Source organism: Mastacembelus armatus, chromosome 14 (genome assembly GCF_900324485.2).
Source record: "Mastacembelus armatus chromosome 14, fMasArm1.2, whole genome shotgun sequence".
NCBI lineage: Eukaryota > Metazoa > Chordata > Actinopteri > Synbranchiformes > Mastacembelidae > Mastacembelus > Mastacembelus armatus.
In genome coordinates, this window is record NC_046646.1 from 4,244,380 (window position 1) to 4,264,518 (window position 20,139).

The 20,139-nt window shown below is 40.3% G+C and overlaps 2 protein-coding genes across 5 annotated transcripts in view; one reads left to right on the forward strand and one right to left on the reverse strand.

Moving 5' to 3' along the window:
- riox2 (ribosomal oxygenase 2) overlaps window positions 1–211 on the reverse strand; it is a 32,269-nt gene extending 32,058 nt beyond the window's left edge. For all 3 annotated transcript variants that reach the window (XR_003297033.2, XR_003297032.1, XM_026329104.1), the window contains exon 1: window positions 21–211. The gene's annotated coding sequence lies outside the window, so the exon portion shown is untranslated. The remainder of the gene's footprint in view (window positions 1–20) is intronic.
- Window positions 212–5,046: 4,835 nt separating this feature from the next.
- ska2 (spindle and kinetochore associated complex subunit 2) lies at window positions 5,047–18,922 on the forward strand. 2 transcript variants are annotated; one of them, XM_026327972.1, is made up of 5 exons: window positions 5,049–5,186; window positions 6,889–6,981; window positions 7,537–7,713; window positions 9,823–9,900; window positions 17,761–18,922. In XM_026327972.1, the coding sequence occupies exons 1-5, from the start codon at window positions 5,154–5,156 to the stop codon at window positions 17,839–17,841; spliced, it is 462 nt and encodes a 153-aa protein (XP_026183757.1). In that variant the 5' UTR covers window positions 5,049–5,153; the 3' UTR covers window positions 17,842–18,922. The 2 variants fall into 2 exon arrangements, with proteins under 2 accessions (XP_026183758.1, XP_026183757.1); XM_026327973.1 differs by lacking the exon at window positions 9,823–9,900 and having other exon boundaries at window positions 5,047–5,186.
- Window positions 18,923–20,139: the final 1,217 nt, after the last annotated feature.

Below are 20,139 nucleotides of genomic sequence, written 5' to 3' on the forward strand. Positions count from 1 at the left end.
ACCGATCTAATTACACTCACCTCTTAAGTAGTCTGATCCTGCACTGCCCCACGTGAACCCAGGTGTGCTTGCTTAAATCTGTCCGGCTGCAAACTGTTCTACGGCTGAATTTCAGTTCCCTTTCTGCGGAAGTCGTTTCGTCCGCAATGAAGGACTTATCAAAACTCTTATTTCTGCTTTGGGGGGTGGGAAGCAAGGAGGCTACCTGGAGCTATAACGTAGGATACATGAGCTTACCCTTCGCGGGCTTTGATATCAAACACTGACACGCTCGTTTATCGGAAAGCCTCTAGCTTCTTCTTCTGATAAATTAATGCATTACTGCCACCAACTGGTATAGAGTGTGGGTCAACGTGCATCGTAGGACTACTATGTATAGAAAAAAATAAAATATAAAATGAAATTTGTTATTCTAAGATACTTAAACAAAATATGAGTAACACCCATTTCTGACTATGTACCTTAAGATGTTATATTGTTTCTTTGTGTTTCCTGTCCACAGTAGTTGCATCCTCCTGTATTATGTTCTCATAAATAATGTACTTTGTCCTCTATTTGCTTTTCCCCCCATAAAACTCATTTCACCTGTTGTCCTTTGAAATGTGTAGCATTGTGATCTGTTAGAGAAATTAAAATGTTTACCCTCCTGTGACCTGATCCACCTTACTTTAGTATAACTGAAACACTGCTGAATATGGCCTATTGGGTATTGTTGAAATATAATTTTGGCCCTCAGTGAGAACAGTTTGCTCTAACCTATTTGATAAGGGCCCAGATGTCTTTCTGTGGGAAATCACCTCCCTTTTGTGTTACCATGAAAACTGATGTGTTGGGATGCAAGCAGCCAGTGACTCTCATGCTGTGCTAAGGTGCTGTGTGACTGTTACTCCTTGCAAGTAAAACTGATATACTTATATATTTTTTACCAAAGTTCATCCTCTGAGTCTATTTGTTAAAGAATTTACCTAACATGATCCTTTTCCTCTCTTCCTCCCACTGCTTTTGTCATCATTCCTTCAGTTTCTGCTCAATTTTGTGCTTGATTTCCTTTGTTAACTGACAAATCAATATTATTAAGCCCCTGTAAAAATGTATCTACAGTTTTTCATGTCCTTTTGTACCAATATGTGCTGGTACACATAAAGGTAGGGATACCTGTAGAAGGTACAGAGGGAGAGAGAATAGAGAGAGAGCACAAACTACGGGAGAGAGACAAATTTAGTGACATTCATTGGTGGCATATCCATATGAGAAGGAAGGAGAGGAGAGGAGAAAAGTGGAACTGAGTGCATGATGGGAAGTTGCCCGACAGTCTAGCAGCATAGCTAAAGGCTCTGCCTCCACCTGTGCTCTGAGAGCAAAGTGCTCCATTGGTACTATGAGGTCTTTAAGGTATGAAGGAGCTTGATCATGGAGGACTTTGTATGAGACGATTTTAAATTCTATTCTGGATTTTACAGGGAGCCAATGAAGAGAAGCTAATATAGGAGAAATATGATCTCTCTTTCTAGTTCCTGTCAGGACTCTGGCTGCAGCATTCTGGATTAACTGGTGGTTTTTGTGGAGTTATTGGGACACCCTGATAATAATGAATTACAATAAACTAGCCTAGGAATAACAAATGCATGGACTAGTTTTTCTGCATCATTTTGAGACAGGATGATCCTAGTTTTGGCAATGTTATCTATGTGAAATAAGGCAGTTGTGGAGATTTGTTTTATGTCTGAGTTAAAGGACATAATCTGGTCAAAAAATAACTCCAAGTTTCTTTACAGTAGTGCTGGAGGCCATAGATTTGCCATCTAGAGTAGCCACAGTATATTATTAGATAAGTTATTCCTGAGTTTTTTGTCCCAAATAAAATAAGTTCAATTTCAAAAGTAGAAAGTTAATGGTCATCCATGCATTTATGTCCCTAAGAGATGCTTCAGTGTCTGAATGTCTGTAACTAGCTGATGACAGTCTTGAATCCAAACAATTTACCTCATTTAGTGCTAAGAGTATTGTAAGAATTTTTCCTAAAAGCAATAGCAATAGTCTTTTTTCCTACTTTAAGATGAAATTCTGGAACAAAAAATTGGATGGGTCTGAATATAAGATCTGTTAAGATGCCTATATTGTGTTAGCCTGGTCAGCCAGACTCTTTTTCTATTCTATACAAATAATTATTCTGGAATCACTTTGGTGGAGATAGAATTTCAGGGGGCGGGCCAGTGTACGCAGAATAAGCCAATCAGAAAAACTAGCAAAATATGATGCGAGCAAAGTGACGGTGAGACCAGTGAATGGCATGTGGTAGAGTAGAGGCTAGTGAATGACTGTTGTTGTCTTTGTTGTTAAAACATGAGAATACTTGCTACCTACTTACAAAGCACTTCATAATCTTGCACCTCAGTACCTTACTCAACTTCTTCATATTCACACTCCTTTGCGTGCTCTCAGATCTTCATCCTCAGTTCCTCTTGTGGTACTTCGGATTTGACTAACTACCACGGGTGCCAGATCATTTAGCTATGCTGCCCCCTGCCTATGGAACTCCCCTTTTAAAACGCATCTTCAGACATATCTTTTTATACAATACTTTTGTATACACCTTTTATATAGTATGCTCTATTAAGCTTTTACTGCATTTTACCTGTATATTGTAAATGATCTTATACTCAAAGCACTTATACACTATTTGTCCATTCACCCACTCACTCACACATTCATACACTGGTGGAACAGCCACCAGGGGCAACTTGGGGTTCGGTGTCTTGCCCAGACCAGGGATTGCCTGAGGGAAGAAACTGTTTAACAGTCTGGATGTGCGGGTCCGAATGCTTCGGTACCTCTTTCCGGATGGCAGAAAGGTGGAAAGTGTGTGTGAGGGGTGTGTGGGATCACTCACAATGCTGTTAGCTTTGCGGATGCAGCATGTGAAGTAAATGTCTGTGATAGACGGAAGAGAGACTCCGATGATCTTCTCTGCTGTCCTCACTATACGCTGAAGGGTCTTGCGGTCCAAGATGGTGCAATTCTCAAACCAGGCAGTGATGCAGCTGCTCAGGATGCTCTCGATGGTCCCTCTGTAGAAGGTGGTCAGGATGGGAGGTGGAAGATGAGCCTTCCTCAGCCTTCGCAAGAAGTAGAGACACTGCTGGGCTTTCCTGGTGATGGAGCTGGTGTTGAGTGACCAGGTGAGATCCTCCGCCAAGGAATTTGGTGCTCTTGACGATCTCCATGATGGACCCATCGATTCAGTGGAGAATGGTCGCTCTTTGCTCTCCTGAAGTCAACAACCATCTCTTTGATCTTGTCAACGTTCAGAGACAGGTTATTGACTTTACACCAGGCTGCTAGTTGTTGCACCTCGTTTCTATACGCTGACTCATTGTTCTTGCTGATGAGACCCACCACGGTTGTGTCATAGGCAAACTTGATGATATGATTAGAGCTGTGCATTGCTACACAGTCATGAGTCAGCAGAATGAACAGCAGTGGACTGAGCACACAGCCCTGAGGAGCTCCAGTGTTCAATGGGGGCTCCCCGATGAGGGGATTAGAAACACGGTTTGACCTTGGTATTGAAAAAATCTTGTGGTTTTATGAGAGACAAGACTCTTTTTATTGTGATGGTGTGAAAAATGCCTCTGTTGGGTCAGAAATGTGGCCTATGGAGTGATTTACAAAATCCCCCGCCTCAGATTTGGTAGTCCTGTCCAATAAAAGCTTAGGACAATAAATGTGTAAGTTTGCTGGTCTGCAAGTGTCCATGGGTGTGTGCAATATTGTGTATGGCTGAATATATTTGTTAATGTCTTAATATGTGTGTGTCTGTGTGTTTTTGTGTCTGAGTACATCTGCCTATGTTATTAACCTGAAAAAATCCCCCACCTCAGCTTCCCGGCTCTGAATCCTGCTGTCGTTTAAACGGCTCCCGGGGAAGCGGCCGGTGACGTAGTTCGACCTTTACACCAGCCAAGGATCAACCGAGGGCAGTTCATCACCGCTTGCGGCTATATTTTTTATTTCTGTTTGCTTGTGAGGTGACCTTGGGTGTTTTGAAAGGCACCATTAAATAAAATACATAATTATTATTATTACACAGTGTTAGCACCAATTCTGTGTATATTTTTGAATGGAGTAAACAGCAAAAGCCAGTTGCAGAAAGATTTGTGGACTTTGGCATTGAGAAATGTTATGAACAAGTCACACATAAAGCCCTATTGCAGATAAATGGCTGTGATTGGCCCGGCTCATTTGAAACTGGAGGAAAAGACTCCCTAAGGCTGGCTGACCCACATTGTTTCGATAAGAAAGGAGTGGGTCAGGAAGTATTTAAAGCCATATTATTAGTAACGGTACTGATTATTTAATCGTTCATCTGCTGTCTGTGCTATTGTCCAACCTAAAGCTTTGCCTACTTTGCACCTGGTGGCTGTCCAATCACTGTTCATCAGCATCTCATTTGTCCCTGTTGTTATTCCACCTTCACTTAATACAGAATGTTCATGCTCTTTTTTTGTATGCATCCATGTTTTTTATAACTGAAATATATATATATTAATCAATTTCTGTCCTCTTCCCACTGAGTTAAGTTTCCCAAAAAATATTTGACATTTTAAATTGCACTCCTTAATGTTTTTTTTCTCACCGATTTAGCATCCCAAGTACTCCAACTACAGTAACATGGTGGAACAGTGGTTTGTAACATGTTCTGGGTTGAGCCTGTGGCCAACCAGGACCTTCCACTCTGGTTTTCAATGCTAAATATTTCGTTAATTTGTCATAATTTTTTGCATAATAGTCCTGATCTCAAAGTGACATGACATGACCCATATTTTAATAAGCGTCTCTTAACCTCGCTAAATGATGGGGGGGGAAAAATCTACAGTTCTGTCAAATGCGTATTTCAAAATGTATGTGACAGTAATTTAAGGTTACACCCCTAAATTACTTAATACAATCATGTATTCCGATGGATGACGCTTTTACGTAGTTTCCTCCTCTGTTCTGTTACTGCAGCCGCTCCAGAAACAAGACGGGCAGCACTACGGTGCAACCACAGACCAGCAAGGAGGCTGTCGTTTAACATCCCTGTCCAATCGATTTCGTTTATTCCTGACAGCTGACCAATCACAAACCCCGCATAAGACTGAAACCTATTCAACATGGAGACAACGGTTGATAAGCTCGAGGCGATGGTAAGCACGGTGTAAAAGTATTTATTTTCAGTAATATTCATAACTGTTTTTATTCTTTTCTCTTTTTTATTTTCTGAACTATTTCAGAGACAGTCAGCAGCCTATAAATTATCGATGAAATATTCATATTCTCTTTCACACCGTTTATATCATGGTTTCTTCTTTGTAACATTTTTAAACTTCAGAGTCCTTTTGGGCGATTCAGGACACCAGTCTGCACTGTTAGATCACCAAATGTTGCTACCTCGCTTATCCCCCCCACCTTAGCTAGGCTAACTAACTAGAGCTGCGACTACTGCATTCAACGTAAGACCATTTTAGACGTATGCTGCCGAAAGCAGCTTCCTACTGTCGTCAAAATATAAGGTCCACATCAAAGCATGTACACGGATGTTATTGGTAACTATTTCCGTATTGGTAACTATTTCCGTAAAGTACGTTAGCACGAGAGAACGAGTAGCGAATAGCTGGTCACAGTTCAGCATTTAGACTGCAGGCACTCATCAGGGCGTTCAGAATAGTCGTTATTTTCTGGACAGCTAAAACAATTGCCTGTCTATATAACGTCGTAGTGTAACAAAGACACATAGTGGGAAAACAATCAAATAAACTGCTGTGGAACTGTTCCAAACAATATTGGAAAACGTTCATAACGTGAAAGTAGTTTTTTAGAGCTGTAGTGAATTATTTAACTTTAAAATGTCCAGTTTTTACACATAACTGCAGAATATATTTGACAGGACAGGTCACATTCCATTAATTTTCTTATTTACAACACAAGAAGGTACTGTTTTTGCCATGCTATTCCACCATCTGTCCAGTGACCCATTTAGCCCAAATTACTGGTGACACTGGTTGAAAACCAGTGCAGTGTTAAAAAAAAAAAAAAAAAAAAAGCTACCAAACCCTGAAGTTCCAGCTGTTGGCAGGTGCTCTGACATCATTGCACTACTGTATCAGACAGCTAGCAGTGCAATAGTATTGTCAAAGCATCTGAAAACTGCAGAGGCCAGCTGTACTGACTACTGTTCTTCTTCTACTGGTCATCAGATCAATTCACACTGATAGATGGCAATGCACCGGTCCAGTAGTTTAATCCAGTAATTAATAATAAATAGTGTAAAGCACTGAAAACAGATACACATATCACTGTGCCAGTGTATTGGGTAATAACCTTCTTTTAGTTGAGTCTGTCTTGTGTCTCCCACAGTAATATAATCAAGCATGTTCAGAACTGCTTCAAATAAGTGATAGAATAACTGTTGCACACAGAATTTCTTGACAGCATTTTCTGTTGATCTAAGCCTGGTTAAAAGTTTATCTCAACTGTCTTGTCAAACACCACTGTAACGAGTGAGTATAGTTTGTCCTGTTACTTTTGTGTGCATTATACAACTATATGCACAGACATTGTTTATGCATTGTTTCTTTTCAGTTGCACATTATGGTGTTGTTGATTTTGTTTTTTTTGTAATGCAATTTGTTATTACTTGAAAAACAAGCATAAGAACAAGAGATATGACACAAATAACATTTAGGTTTCATTAAGGATGACTTGAAGAAATACATTTTCTCTTGCTGATTTTTTTTTTTTTTTTTTAAATAATTTTGCCAGTCATCGTGTGAGTGCTAGTCTTGAATTTCCAAAGTGAGCAAGCAAGCAATGTAAATTTGCCACTGTAAAACTTGAGTGTCTTTGTAGTTCCAGAAGTCAGAAGCTGACCTGGAATACATCGAGAAGCGTCTGAAACTGGACTTCATCAACAACACTACAGAGAATGGATGTTCTGTTGAGGTAATAACTGAACTACCACAACTATTATGTCTTAGAAAATTGTCACATGACTAAAGACAGGTCTTGATTTGAAGTCCTTGTAATGAGAGATTTTAAGGAAGTAATGTTCGTGTTAATGTTAAGTAATGTTAATCATTCTTCATAAAACAAGATTTGTTCAATTATTTTAGTCTCTTATTTTAGTCTTTATTTTAGACTCAGGAAACTCTTAAAGTGCCAGTAAAGCCTGGCATTACAAGTCCAAATTATCTTCTGCTAGCAGTAGAGCCTCGTTTCTTCACAGCTGGAAAGATTCTAGCAATGGTTTGCAACCACTCTTCAAACTATTTTTATTAGTCTATATAAAGGGAGAAGCAATAAATTAAGTAAATTGAAGTGCCTGCTCCGTTTGTAAATCCCATATTTTCTACTTTCTCCTTAGTTTAGACCCATAGAGACTTAATTTTTAATGGATAGTGCTGTTGCAATATACTTGGTGAATGTGTGGAAAAAGTAAATGAGACTGAATACTTCAGCATTAAGTCTGTATAGGCTAATGGTTGGCACTGGCTCTAGGAGAACCCACTGATGATGCTGGAGAACCTGAGAGCCATTAAGGCCAAACACACAGAGCTGTGCTCTCAGATGAAAGAGATCACAGCTGCACAGAAGCAATCCATGGACTCCATCAGGAACAGCCTCAACAGTGTCATGGAACTGATGCAACACTTCCAGCAGACTACTGATGTGGAGGTGCCCATCTAACCAGAACACTACCTTATATACACATACTGTATACACAAGTGTTGTAGGAAATGACAATTGTGTGATAATCCACTATCCAATGTTGACTTCTGTTGAGTACAGTTCCTGGCACAGTTAGTTAAAATAAGAAATGCATTTTCAATTTAAGTCCAAGATAGGGCTGTGCAATAAATCAGTTTTATTGGTTAATGTGAATGTGTAGTTTACATCAACTTGTTTGAATGAAAATCAGTTTTCTCTTTAACATCCGCCAACACTCCCCTCTGGGCTCCTGTAGTTCCGAATGGACACCCCCCCCCTCCCCGATTGCCATATTAGAGATACACAAACAACATGGTAGCGGGCAGGGAAGAACTTGCTCCCAAGAAAGGCACACTGTCAGCCGTAATTTAGAATTGGCTCAGTTTTGCAGTGTCAGACGCAGAACAAACAACACCCCGCTGCAAAGTGTGTTTGAAGTCTGTTGCTAGCAAAGGTAGCAGTATGACAAATTTACTTATTCACATGCTGAAAGTTTTGGACCCCAGGTATCTGCTACCAAGCTGCAAATGTTTTTCTGAAGTTGCCTTGCCTCAGTTATATAGCAGTACACGCCAAAGGATCGCTAGGGAACTGGAAGGGGTGTCGTTTTGCAGATTGATTTTATGTAGAGGGAAAAAATTTATTTAAATCGTAAATCATATTTTTTGTGAAAAAATCAGGGATTTTTTTTTTTTTAGGCCATATTGCCCATCCCTAGTTCAAGAGCTCAGCTAGATGTTGTCAAAAGTTTTTAATGCATGCACCTCATAGTCTTTGGCAATTTTATGTGTTTGGCTCATGTCTTAATAAGCACTTTCATGCCAATTTCCATTCTGAGCTTAGACTTAAGGGCTTTTCAGATATGGAAGCTGCAAAAACGTCTAGTACAGTTTATGTCAGTTTTTTGGCTTTAATCCTCTGGGGTCTAAGGGTGTTTTGAGGCCCTGGACAAGTTTTGACATGCCCTGACATTTGTGCTTTTTTCATTTCACATATTAATAGCTAAAGTCTTATAACAGTGTAATCAGCACAAACTGGGCTACAATAATATGTGAGCAGCATGTTTAGACATGATTGCGTTTTTGCGAAAACAGCGTGACTGAAATAAGACCATAAAACACGTACAGAACATTGGTTCACAACACATTTGCGAACTGGATCTTGTAGCCTAGAGTTTTTGCTTCAAAATGATGTGAAAATCATCTTTTTCATTCATTCACAGAAAACATTACACTGATTACACTGATTTCTAATCATGCATGATCATAAAAAATCATGTGATTCGCCTGAGAAGACAAAGACCCGCATAATGAGCTGCAGAATAAGCCTTTCAGTCAGGAATGTGGCTGAGAGGGAAAAAGTAGGTAAATTCTATGATGAAGCTTGATGTTTTATGCCATTTTTTGGGGGCGTGTTCATAACTACCTGGCTCACCTCAGATTGTTTCCGTATGAACAGTGTGCTCAGTGCGTGGCGGGATCACATTAGCTCTGATGAGGCAAGAGAAACGGTGTCACTCCTTACTTTCATACAGATTACATAAAAGAGATTATTTGTTTTTCACTTGAATTGTTTAATTTAAAAGAAGACATTTCAAGCTTTCTATACATATATTTCTCATGTCTTTGAGGCAAGTATTCACTGAGGTTTAGGTTGTTTGATTTGTCTGTGAAGAGAGGTGACAGAGAAGACAGAGAGCGCATTTATTTTACAAAAGCACAGCGTTTTGTTATGAGTGTATACAAATAAAACTAGACACTTTGCAGATTCGAATGATGTATTTCTCTTATCTGTACGATCAAAACTGACAGAGTAATTGAAGTTCTTCTCAGCGTTATCAGGAGGAGATGCCACAAAATGCGCTGGCATGTTCGTCGACCCCAGAGGGTTAAACTCAATACGTAGATAAAGGAACATTGCAGACTCTGTCTTTGAAACCATAAATTTTATGTAATTATCATAATACATAAACATAAGATGTCAAGTCAAACAATATGCCGTAACATTTAATTATATACAAATATATTGAATCCCTGGTTACAAAATGTTGAATGTGTCCTCGTTAATATGGTTCAGTTTCAGCCATGGACAGAACCCGAGCAGGAGAGCAGAACAGCTCTCAGTCAGTCAGCTGATAGTCAAACCGACACAGAGGTAAGCCACCAGCTCCCAAAAACCTTTGTATTTATTTTGTAACATTTCTGACAAAACCAAAACTTCCCTCTGTATTTCCAGTGTTTTAGTGGCAAGCTTATAATTCATTAGAAAGCACAACATGTCATAGCTCAGAGTAGCTACTGGCCTGCTTGTCAGATAAAGTTCATATCAGGAATGTACAAGTAAAGCTAAACCACACAATCTGCAAAACTACTGAAAATGTCCACTGAGTGAGAGTGCTCTGTTCCAACACTCATGTTCCTGGCCACATGTTGAGCCAGTTTATGGTTATGAAGCAGTTCAATGGAGGGTTGAGATTCATGTTATATTACATCAGGATAATTTTGAATAATATGTAGCATATTCATATTAAATCTTCACATTGGAAGGAAGGAATTCTGAGTTGGTGATGATTATTAAGACATTAAAACTGGCCAGTTCTGTACCTTTATAAGTTTATAAGTTTATTTACACTATTTACAATAAGACAGTGTTAATTTTGTCATCTATTAGAGTTGATCTTAATTTTCAGATGAAAACACTTATTAGTCTTAGTCACATTTTAGAAATTTTTACCATTCATAATTTGTCTAATTTTAGGTGACAAAAATCCATTATGTCTCTGTCAACTACCAGTCATTACTTTTAATCAAAATGCAGTTTTCTTCCTACTGAATCCCACAGGTAACTCAGGTACTTCAGCTCTGCTATTAATGGTACCATCACTTTCCTGAGATTCCATCTGCATACTTCCCTTGTTTATTCCAATAACAGACATACTGCTTAAGTGTAGACTGACCACGTAGCCTCTTTTGAATGTCCAATATCTGGCCAATAACTTCCTAGTTGTTATATTGTCCAAAAAAAAAACTTTTTTCATAGTTTCTATCAAGGTATATTTTAGCTTAAAAAAAAAAGTACAGCAAAATACTAAACACTTGAGCAGGTTGATGGAAGTTAAGTTAACATCAACCAGTACATCTGCAATACTGGAAAAGATATGTAAATGATGTTATATCCAATCCTTGTTCAGTGATATAAACGACAACTTGAAGAGAAAAACATTTCTTTGGTAATTGTGAGCACTAAATGAGATTGAGACATCAGCTAATGATATAAGTGCAGTACTTAACACTTCATGGACAGAGTTCACTGAAAGTTCAGTTTGGCCAGTTGGAGGAAGGGTGCAGGTCTGAAGAGTTGGGTTCAAAGTAGAGATTGTAATAATTTGATTTCCCGGTGCTTCTCTGGCTTTGGGCCACAGAAACATTCATTGCTGCCAAGTTGGTTTTCTCTCTCTCCTTTGGGTCGAATCCTCCTCCTTGAGTCCTATGGCAGTCAGTCCGGTCTGAGCTGAAGGACCTGGTTCAGTTATGTGACATGGCTGATGTTGTACATCTAGTTCGACAAAATTGCCATTGTGTTGTCCTTATGGTGTATTCGGCTGAAATAAAGCTTTAGACTTTTCTGCACAAATTTCTTAGTTACACCACTTCTGGTTTTGAATTTGGTGTGTCTTTGATAGGTTTCCTGCTACTTCAATCACAGTGAAAAATACATTAAACAAAACCTGCTTGTAATTTGCTCAGTTTACACTGACACGTATAGCACACTTACCCTGTGGTGTAGATGTTCGTTATGGGAAGAGGGACGCCGGTGATCTTCTCAGTCTACTCAGATCTGTCCTCACTAACTGCTGTTGGTAGGGCTGGGTATCGTTCAAAAATTTCCGATACCGATACCTTGACTTCGATACCGGTTCCTGAGTGATACTTTTTTCGATACCAATTTAATGAAATACATTTTAAAAAAAGTACAGTCTGCATTACCTCAGAGAAACTTGGTTTTATTTTTTTCAGGTTGTTGACTTTTTTTATACAGATTTAAATACAACAAGATACTTTTTGCCAAATCAGAAAGCATTGGCAGAGTGTCCTTTATGTCCCACCACCAGGTTACTGGACTTACTGACTTCCCTGTGGCATTCATCTTGCTTTTCCTTTTTCTGCCAGAGTGAATGGATTAACACTTAATGGTCTCCTAATTCCAGGGTCAGCAGGAGCAGAGGCTATAACATTAATTTAAGGGGAGAGGGAGAAAACAAAACTGTTAATGCAGTCAACCTTAAGGATAAGCATGCTTTAACAACATAAATACTTTAATGTGAGTTAAATGTGATCAGTTTCTGTAAACCTTAAAACATTTTAGCATAAATTTAGCTAGCTTCTTATAGCCACCCATACAAAATCTAATATTACGTTGGTCACAATATATAACGTTAGTACGAAGTCATCGTGCGCAGAAAGAATCGCTAACTTAAATAGATCACAAGCATGCAGCACTACAAGTTAGTTATTTGCTAATAGTTAAGCTTACCTGTCGGTGTCCCAGTCATAACGCGGCTGTCTTCATCTGTAGTTTTGGAGGAGGGCTCCTGTGGTGGGCATGTCGAAGCAGGCTCCGGGGCAGGAAAACACAGAGAGGATGACTGCATCGGCTCGGTCTTCTTGCAGTCAAAGATGGAGCAACTTTCTGCTCTTATGTTTATTCCGTGCACGATTAAGTGCTTCATCAGATTTGACCCTTGGGTATCGAAATTTGGTACCGAACGAAAAGACATTTTTCGATACTCCATAGTATCAGGCAATTCGGTCGGTGCTTAAAAATTATCGAATTCGATACCCAGCCCTAGCTGCTGGTCCTTGTGGTCTGATACCATGCAATTTCCGATGGGTGAAGAGAGACACGCTTTCCTCTGCTTCATCAGAAAGTTGGGCCACTGCTGAGCTTTCTTTACCGTTGAGCTGGTTTTGAGGGACCAAGGGAGGTTCTCCGCCAGGTGGACACCAAGGAATTTGGTGTTCTTTACAATCTCCACGGGGTAGCCGCTGATGTGCAGGGGGGAGTCGTCACTCCGTGTCCTTCTGAAGTCCACAACCATCTCTTTGGTCTTGTTCACATTCAGAGACAGGTTATTGACTCTGTACCAGTCCATCAGTTGTTGCACCTCCTCTCTGTTGGCTGACTCGTTCTTGCTAATGAGGCATCATCATCAAACTTGACAATGTAGTTGGAGCTGTGTGCTGCTAGACAGTCCTGAGTCAGCGGTGCAAACAGCAGTGGGCTAAGCACGCAATCTTGTGGCTTTCCAGTAGTGGGGCTGGAGATAATGTTGTTGATCCTGACTGACTGAGGTCTTTCAGTTAGGAAGTCCAGGATCCAGTTGCAGAGAAAGGTGTTCACCACCAGTGGGCTCAGCCAAATGTATGGCATTGTATGTATCTAATATGATATCACGCATCCTCAGAGGGAATGAAATCCTCTGTACTCCCTAATGTAAGTGCTGCATATGAAAACTAGATTTTATGAAGAAAACCTGTACAAAATGTATATTACATTTTGGTGTAAAGAATGTTACATTATTGTATTTAGTTTGTGAGACATCTTATTCATTCAACTCTGTTAGATATAGCTAAACGTTTTTTTGAATGTCATTTATGATTTTCTAAAACATTACTTTTAATCATTTAGACATGTAGACAAACTTGTTTGTACCCTTCCATTAAAGAAAGAAGAGCCCACAAGGGTCACTGAAATAATTTGAAACTGGCATGAAAAACAGACATTGCTTTTGAATTGTGGTTCAACAGAAGCATTAAAAAAAAACAAACTAATGAAACTGGCCTGAACAAAATTTATGGTACCTCTAGAAAAGATTGAAAATAATTTGACCATAGGGACATGTTAAACTAAAAAAGCTAAAAGTGTGTCCTGTAATTTGGATCACAGGCGTCTTCAAACTTGTAATCAGTCAGTCTTGAAAGAAAATCATAAAAAAGCAGGACTGGAATTTGCTAACATGCATATTGACAAGCCACAAAACTTCTGATGAGAAAGTCCTTTGGACAGACGAGACTAAATTGGAGCTTTTTGGCAAGTTACATAAACTCTATGTTCACAGATGCAAAAATGAAGCATACAAAGAAAAGAACACTGTACCTACTGTGAAACATGGAGGAGGCTCAGTTATGTTCTGGGGCTGCTTTGCTTCATCTGGCACAGGGTGTGAATCTCAAGACTACTAAGGCATTGTGGAGTGAAATGTGCTCCCCAGTGTCAGAAAGCTTGATCTCAGTAGCGGGTCATCAGTCCTCCAACAGGATAGTGACCCAAAATACATATAAAACCACCCAAGAACAGCTAAGAACAAAACACTGGACTATTCTGAAGTGGGCTTCTATGAGCCCTGATCTTAATTCTAGTGAACATCTGTGAAAAGAGTTGAAACGTAGTCTGGAGAAGGCACCCTTCAAACCTGAGACAGCTGGAGCACGAGGAGTCGACAGATGCAGAAGTCTCACTGAGAGAGACAGAAATCACTTGACTGCAGTGATTCACTTCAACCACATTTCAAAAGCAATGTCTGATTATTTATAGTTAGTTTTCAGGACATTTTTATTTTATTACTTTTGTCAGTTTCAAGTCTGGTTTCTTTCCTGTTTTTTCTTTCTTTTTTATTTTTTTTTAACCTTATTTTTCCGCTGTGTGTTATTTTTTATTCTTAACATCAACACCAACTGTGCCGCGATAGCTTCAGGTCACCTTGGAACTTCTTTCAGTGAAGTGGGGCCATGTTTTGCACTCGAGATTGGCTGTGCTGCTGCCGAGAGACAGGCCTGAAATCCTGAAGGAGCTGCGGAGGAGACGCTGGGGTTGCAGGGCTGGATGTAAGCTGAAGGCTAAGAGTAGAAAGACTAGAAACTTCAGCAGAATAATTTGAGGGAGGTGCGAACTGGAATGAAGGAGATCACCATATGTGGGTGGAGGGCCGGGGCATCTGGCAACCTGGAGAGAGTGAATGAGCTAAACTTTTACTTTAAGAGGTTTAGCTCAGAACCATCTCCCACCTCATTTACCACACACCCAGTCCCCACCACTCCCCCACTGTCTACCATGCTCCCACACCTTCCCCCTCACCCTCCTGTGGTCAGCCCACTGAATCAAATCTCCTCACCACCACAGCATATTTCACCTTTCTCCACAGTACTTCAAGGGCCTCTCCCCTGCCTGAGGGTAACAATTGGCCAGGTGAGGAGACAGCTGGAGAGACTCCATCACCATAAGACTGTTGGCCCAGGGTTCTGAAGACCTGTGCTATCGGCGGTTCTCCAGCATCTCTTCAACTGCAGCTTGAGTCAGAAATGGGTCCCGTTGCTATGGAAGAAAGCCTGTATCCTTCTGTTCCTAAGACATTGACTACATCTGGCCTCAAAAACTACCAACCAGTTGCCCTCACATCCCAGGTGATGAAGGTGCTGGAGAGGCTGGTCTTGGTCTACCTGAGGCCACAGGTGAGACCATTTCTGGAACCTTTGCAGTTTGCCTACCACCCTTGTCTGGGGGTTGACGACGCTGTGCTCTATCTGCTGCAGCGATATTATCCACACCTGGATGATGGTGACAACACTGTGAGAATTACATTTTTTGATTTCTCCAGTGCATTCAACACCATCCAGGCACTGCTGCTGGGTGAGAAGCTGCGGCTGATGGATGTCAGCATGTCCACTGTTTCCTGGATCACTGACTACCTGAAAGGTATGACAGCCAGGACAGTTTGTCCATCTGGGCCATGTCCCGTCTGATGTGGTGGTGAGTGCTACAGGAGCTCCTCAGGGCACTGTGCTTTCTCCCTTCTTGTTCACCTTATACAGCTCAGATATCCAGTACAGCTCAGAGTTTTGCCACCTACTGAAGTTTTCTGAAGACTCTGTAGTTGTTGGGTTTATAAATAATGGACAGGAGGGGGAGTACAGGGTACTCGTGAAGAACTTTGTGGAGTGGGCTGGAAAAAATCACCTGCTGCTGAATGTTGACCAGAGTGATGGTGATTGATTTCAGGAGGAGGGACATGGCCTCACAGCCCCTCTGCATCCTGATCTCTGAGATGGTCTAGGACTACAGGTACCTGGGTGTCAACCTAGACAACAGACTGAACTTGAGGGTCAGCAGTACAGCTGTATTCAAGAAAGTGATTTTCTGAGGAAGCTGAGATCCTTAAATGTGTGCAACAAGCTGGATATGTTCTATCAGTCTGTTGTAGCTTGCACCCTGTTCACCTCTGTGGTCTGCTGGGGAAGCAGCATCGGCGACAGTGACACCAACAGACTCAACAAACTGATTAAGAAGGCTGGTTGTGTTATTGGCTGCAAGCAGGAGACCTTTGAAGCGGTGGCTGGGGCAACAAGCTATTAAAGTGTACAATACTTCACGTGTGTGTGACAGATAAAACACAGAGTCTGTATCAGAGTTACTTGTATTGGCACAATACAACTGCAAACATATTTATATATTGAATAATTTTTAGGTACATGTAAATATTTTTATTTTTGCTCTTGCATTGTATACTGTGCATTGCTTCTGCAACAAAGGAATTTCCCCTCGGGGATCAAAGTAATTTTGATTCTGATTCTGAAGTTATTTCAGAAAGAAAAACCCACGTTTTTTCTTTCTTTTAATGGATGGGGTAACAAAAATTTTGTTAATGTGTGTAGTTTCCAAAGTATTGGTAATAACAGTCCCTCTTTTCAAGAAGGGGCATCAGAGGGTGCGTTCCAACCACAGGGGGATCACACTCCTCAGCCTTCCCGGGAAAGTCTATGCCAGGGTAATGAAGAGGGGAATTTGGCCAATAGTAGAACCTCGGATTCAGGAGGAACAATGTGGTTTTGTCCTGGTCGTGGAACGCTGGACCAGCTCTGTACCCTCTTCAGGGTGCTTGAGGGTTCATGGGAGTTTGCCCAACTAGTGTACATGTGCTTTGTGGACTTGGAGAAGGTATTCGAGTATGAGAGTATGGAGTCTCGGGCCCTTTGCTAAGGGCTGTCTGGTCTCTGTACGAATGTAGCAGGAGTCTGGTTCGCATTGCTGGCAGTAAATCAGACCTGTTCCCAGTGCATTTTGGACTCCGGCAGGGCTGCCCTCAGTCACCGGTTCTGTTCATTATTTTTATGGACAGAATTTCTAGGCTTCTTGCCCTCACATATGGTCAACAGTTTTGGATCATGACGGCTGAAATGAGTTTCCTCTGCAGGGTGGCTGGGCGCTCCCTTAGAGAGTGTCCCTTCCTCGGGGAAGACCCAGGACACATGGGGGGGACTATGTCTTGGTATTATAGCTAGTAATACCAAATTGGATAATCATCCATATTTTGGGCATATTATGTCAATGTTTTTTGCCAAAAAAACGCTGTTGCGTTCCATTGTTTATTCAATCCATACTCTAATGGATACTGTCTATTTGTACTCTAGTGCTGTTTTTATTGAGTACACATTCATGAAACACGGTTAAACAATATGTTATCTAACCATTCCGACGTGTCTTGTTTGATGCAGAACTTCAAATCTCCTTTTGTTGAGGCTGCAGCCCTTATGTGTTGTTAGCTCCGTTCCCAGAGACACCTAACACCCCTCCCTTTTACCATGGAGACCAGAAGGGGGCTGAACCTATATAGCAAACACTTCCTCAAAAAGGTGTGGGGGGCCATGAGCGCATTCTTCTAAAGCGATAAGTTCCCAAAACTGGTAATTTTCCAGTACTGTGTTAGGGAAACATTTTCAGCCCTGAAAGAAACTATGATCTGAAAGGTATTTCATTATCAATATTTACAGACACATTTGGGGAACATCCAGGACCTATTTTTTGTTCCCAAAATAGTGTATAATAGAACCCCTTAAGTGATGGGGGGCTGGCTGCACCCAATTCACAGAATCTTTTGTTATAATACATAACCAATATATTGCAGACTGTTGTTTATTACAGTTGCAAGTTGTATCTGAACTTATAAATGTTTTTTTCCAGGTGCTTCCTCCTGTATCATCTTCTGTCCAGCAGCAGCCACTGAGTGCGTCTGTTGCCTTCAAATCTACTACTCTGCTCTAAATATTGATGTTAGTTTGATGGTTGGTCCACCAGTTATGTCCAGATTGAACAAAATTATTGTCTTGGTTACATTTGTATCACACAAATTCAGGGCTTTGTGTGACTGTAAATTGTTAATAATGTCAGGGAAAATGTACACAATATTCAGAAAAAGATTATCAGACTTTGTATATGTTGAGAGACAGTTTGGCTTTATTTACGAACCAAACGAATGTGTATTTAGCAGAATTAAAAGTATTCAGTATTGGAGTTGTTTGTTTTTTTTAATGAAAAAACACTTCTGGCTGTTTGTGTCCTTCACTGGCAAAGTCTGGAACCTGCAAATACAATAAAATATCCAAAAGTGTATAAGAAAAAATGAGCAGAAGATGTCTTCTGATGAAGTCTTCATCCAAGTGTTTGGAAGTCGTTTGAGTACTCTAATCATGTATGTCAAGATGAATGTTTTTTTCACTAGGACTTCCATCAGACTACAGTTTTGCCTTTTCCTTCAAAAATGAAATAATGTACTGAACTGAATGTTTTTGAAAATGTACAGCACGTATGTTAAAGGGTGGGTTTGCCTAAGCAGCTAAAAATATAACAGATTAATTCACCTCCCTCTAGGGCTATCCATCATGTAAATAGTTTAGTGTATTTGTCCAGCTTGTAGAGATCAGATGATGATGTGAACACTGATCAGCCACAACATTAAAACCACTGGTAGGTGGTGTGAATAAATTAGTTATAATAGCATCTGTGAGGGTGTGTTTTATATATGAGAAAGTGAAGAGCCAGTTCTTAAAGTTGATGTGTTGGAAGCAGGAGAAATGGGCAAGCGTAAAAATTTGGATGACTTTGGCAAGGCCCAAATTGTGATGGTAGCGAGCTATGTCAAAGACAAGTCAAAGTGACTATGCTATGCTGACCCCTTTACAGTGCTGTAAGCACTTATAATCAGCATGTAAGTGTCAGAACTGGACCACTGAGCAATGTTACAAAATGATCTGTTTATTTCCTCTTTACAAGTTTTTTCTTTATATAGTCACTGTATTTAATTTATTTATTGTAATCAGAATGAAAATAAATTCTAGAAACATAACATGAATGCTTCTGTAATGAATTGCCAACCCTACATACTCCTTTATTAGGTGACTGAACTTGAGATTTGGTACATCCATGTGTTCAAAAGGTTGTAAATATAAGGAGCTGAGTGAAGCCATGTTGGAAGGAGTTCCTGTCAATGTACAGTCCAATGCTTGACCTCAATGTGTTCTACCAGCAGCTGCAGCAACATTTTAGCAAAGATAACAGGTGAGAGAGCAATTGGAGTGATCCTGGCAAACAACAAACAGGTTATTGAAGAATGAACTAGTTCATGTAAACATTGCTCAATGCTCTATTTGTTTATATTGTGGAATGATAAATGAGCTTTTAGGAGTCACAGAATCCTGTTATTTTCATGTAAATTGCCACAAAGCAATGTTTTTTTTTTTTAGGGCTGACAAAATGAACACATTAACGGAAACTAATTTTAACAGCACAAATTTTATTAACGTGCAATTAACACAGCATGCATTTCCTGTTTGCCCTGTGGCCTAGCCCATAGGAGAAATCGAAAATGCAGCCATAGACAGTAAAGAGAGCAGCAGTAAACAAATGGAGAAAGAAAAAGGTCTTCTGAACAGTAAATTCAATCAAATTCAATTCAGTTTTAATTGTATAGCGCCAAATCACAATTAAATCATCTCAAGGCACTTTACAAAAAAGAAAAACAACAATTCCCTTATGAGCAAGCACTTGGCGACAGTAGAGAGGAAAAACTCCCTTTAACAGAAGAAAAAACCTCCAGCAGAACCAGGCTCAGTTTGGGCGACCATCTGCCTCGACCGGTTGGGGTGAGTGGATAGAGCAGAGAGAAAAGAACAGCAACAATAAACAACAAATAGACACTGCAGGTTGGTGGGGCCAGTAACTGCACATCAGCGATATACAGCTCCAGGACCAGGGACACCTGCAGAAGGAACAGAGAGAGAGAGAGAGAGAGCACAAAGTCGGTGAAATATACATGTGAGGGCGGGGGGGCTCAGTGCACTGATGGAGAGTCCTCGCGCAGTCTAGACCTATAGAACCATAACTAAGGAATGGTTCAGGGTTTCCCTAACTATAAGCTTTGTCAAAAAGGAAAGTTTTAAGTCTAGTCTTAAAAGTACAGAGTGTCTACCTCCTGAACCTTCTGGTTCCACAGAAGAGGAGCTTGATAGCTAAAAGCTCTGCCTCCCATTCTACTTTTGGAAACTGGAAGATTCATTTACAAAA

Coding starts and splice junctions, on each gene's coding strand:
- ska2 (XM_026327972.1), top strand. CDS start 5,154: ATGGAGACAACGGTTGATAAGCTCGAGGCGATG. Junction 6,982..7,536: donor AGAATGGATGTTCTGTTGAG/GTAATAACTGAA, acceptor CACTGGCTCTAG/GAGAACCCACTGATGATGCT. Junction 9,901..17,760: donor ATAGTCAAACCGACACAGAG/GTAAGCCACCAG, acceptor GTTTTTTTCCAG/GTGCTTCCTCCTGTATCATC.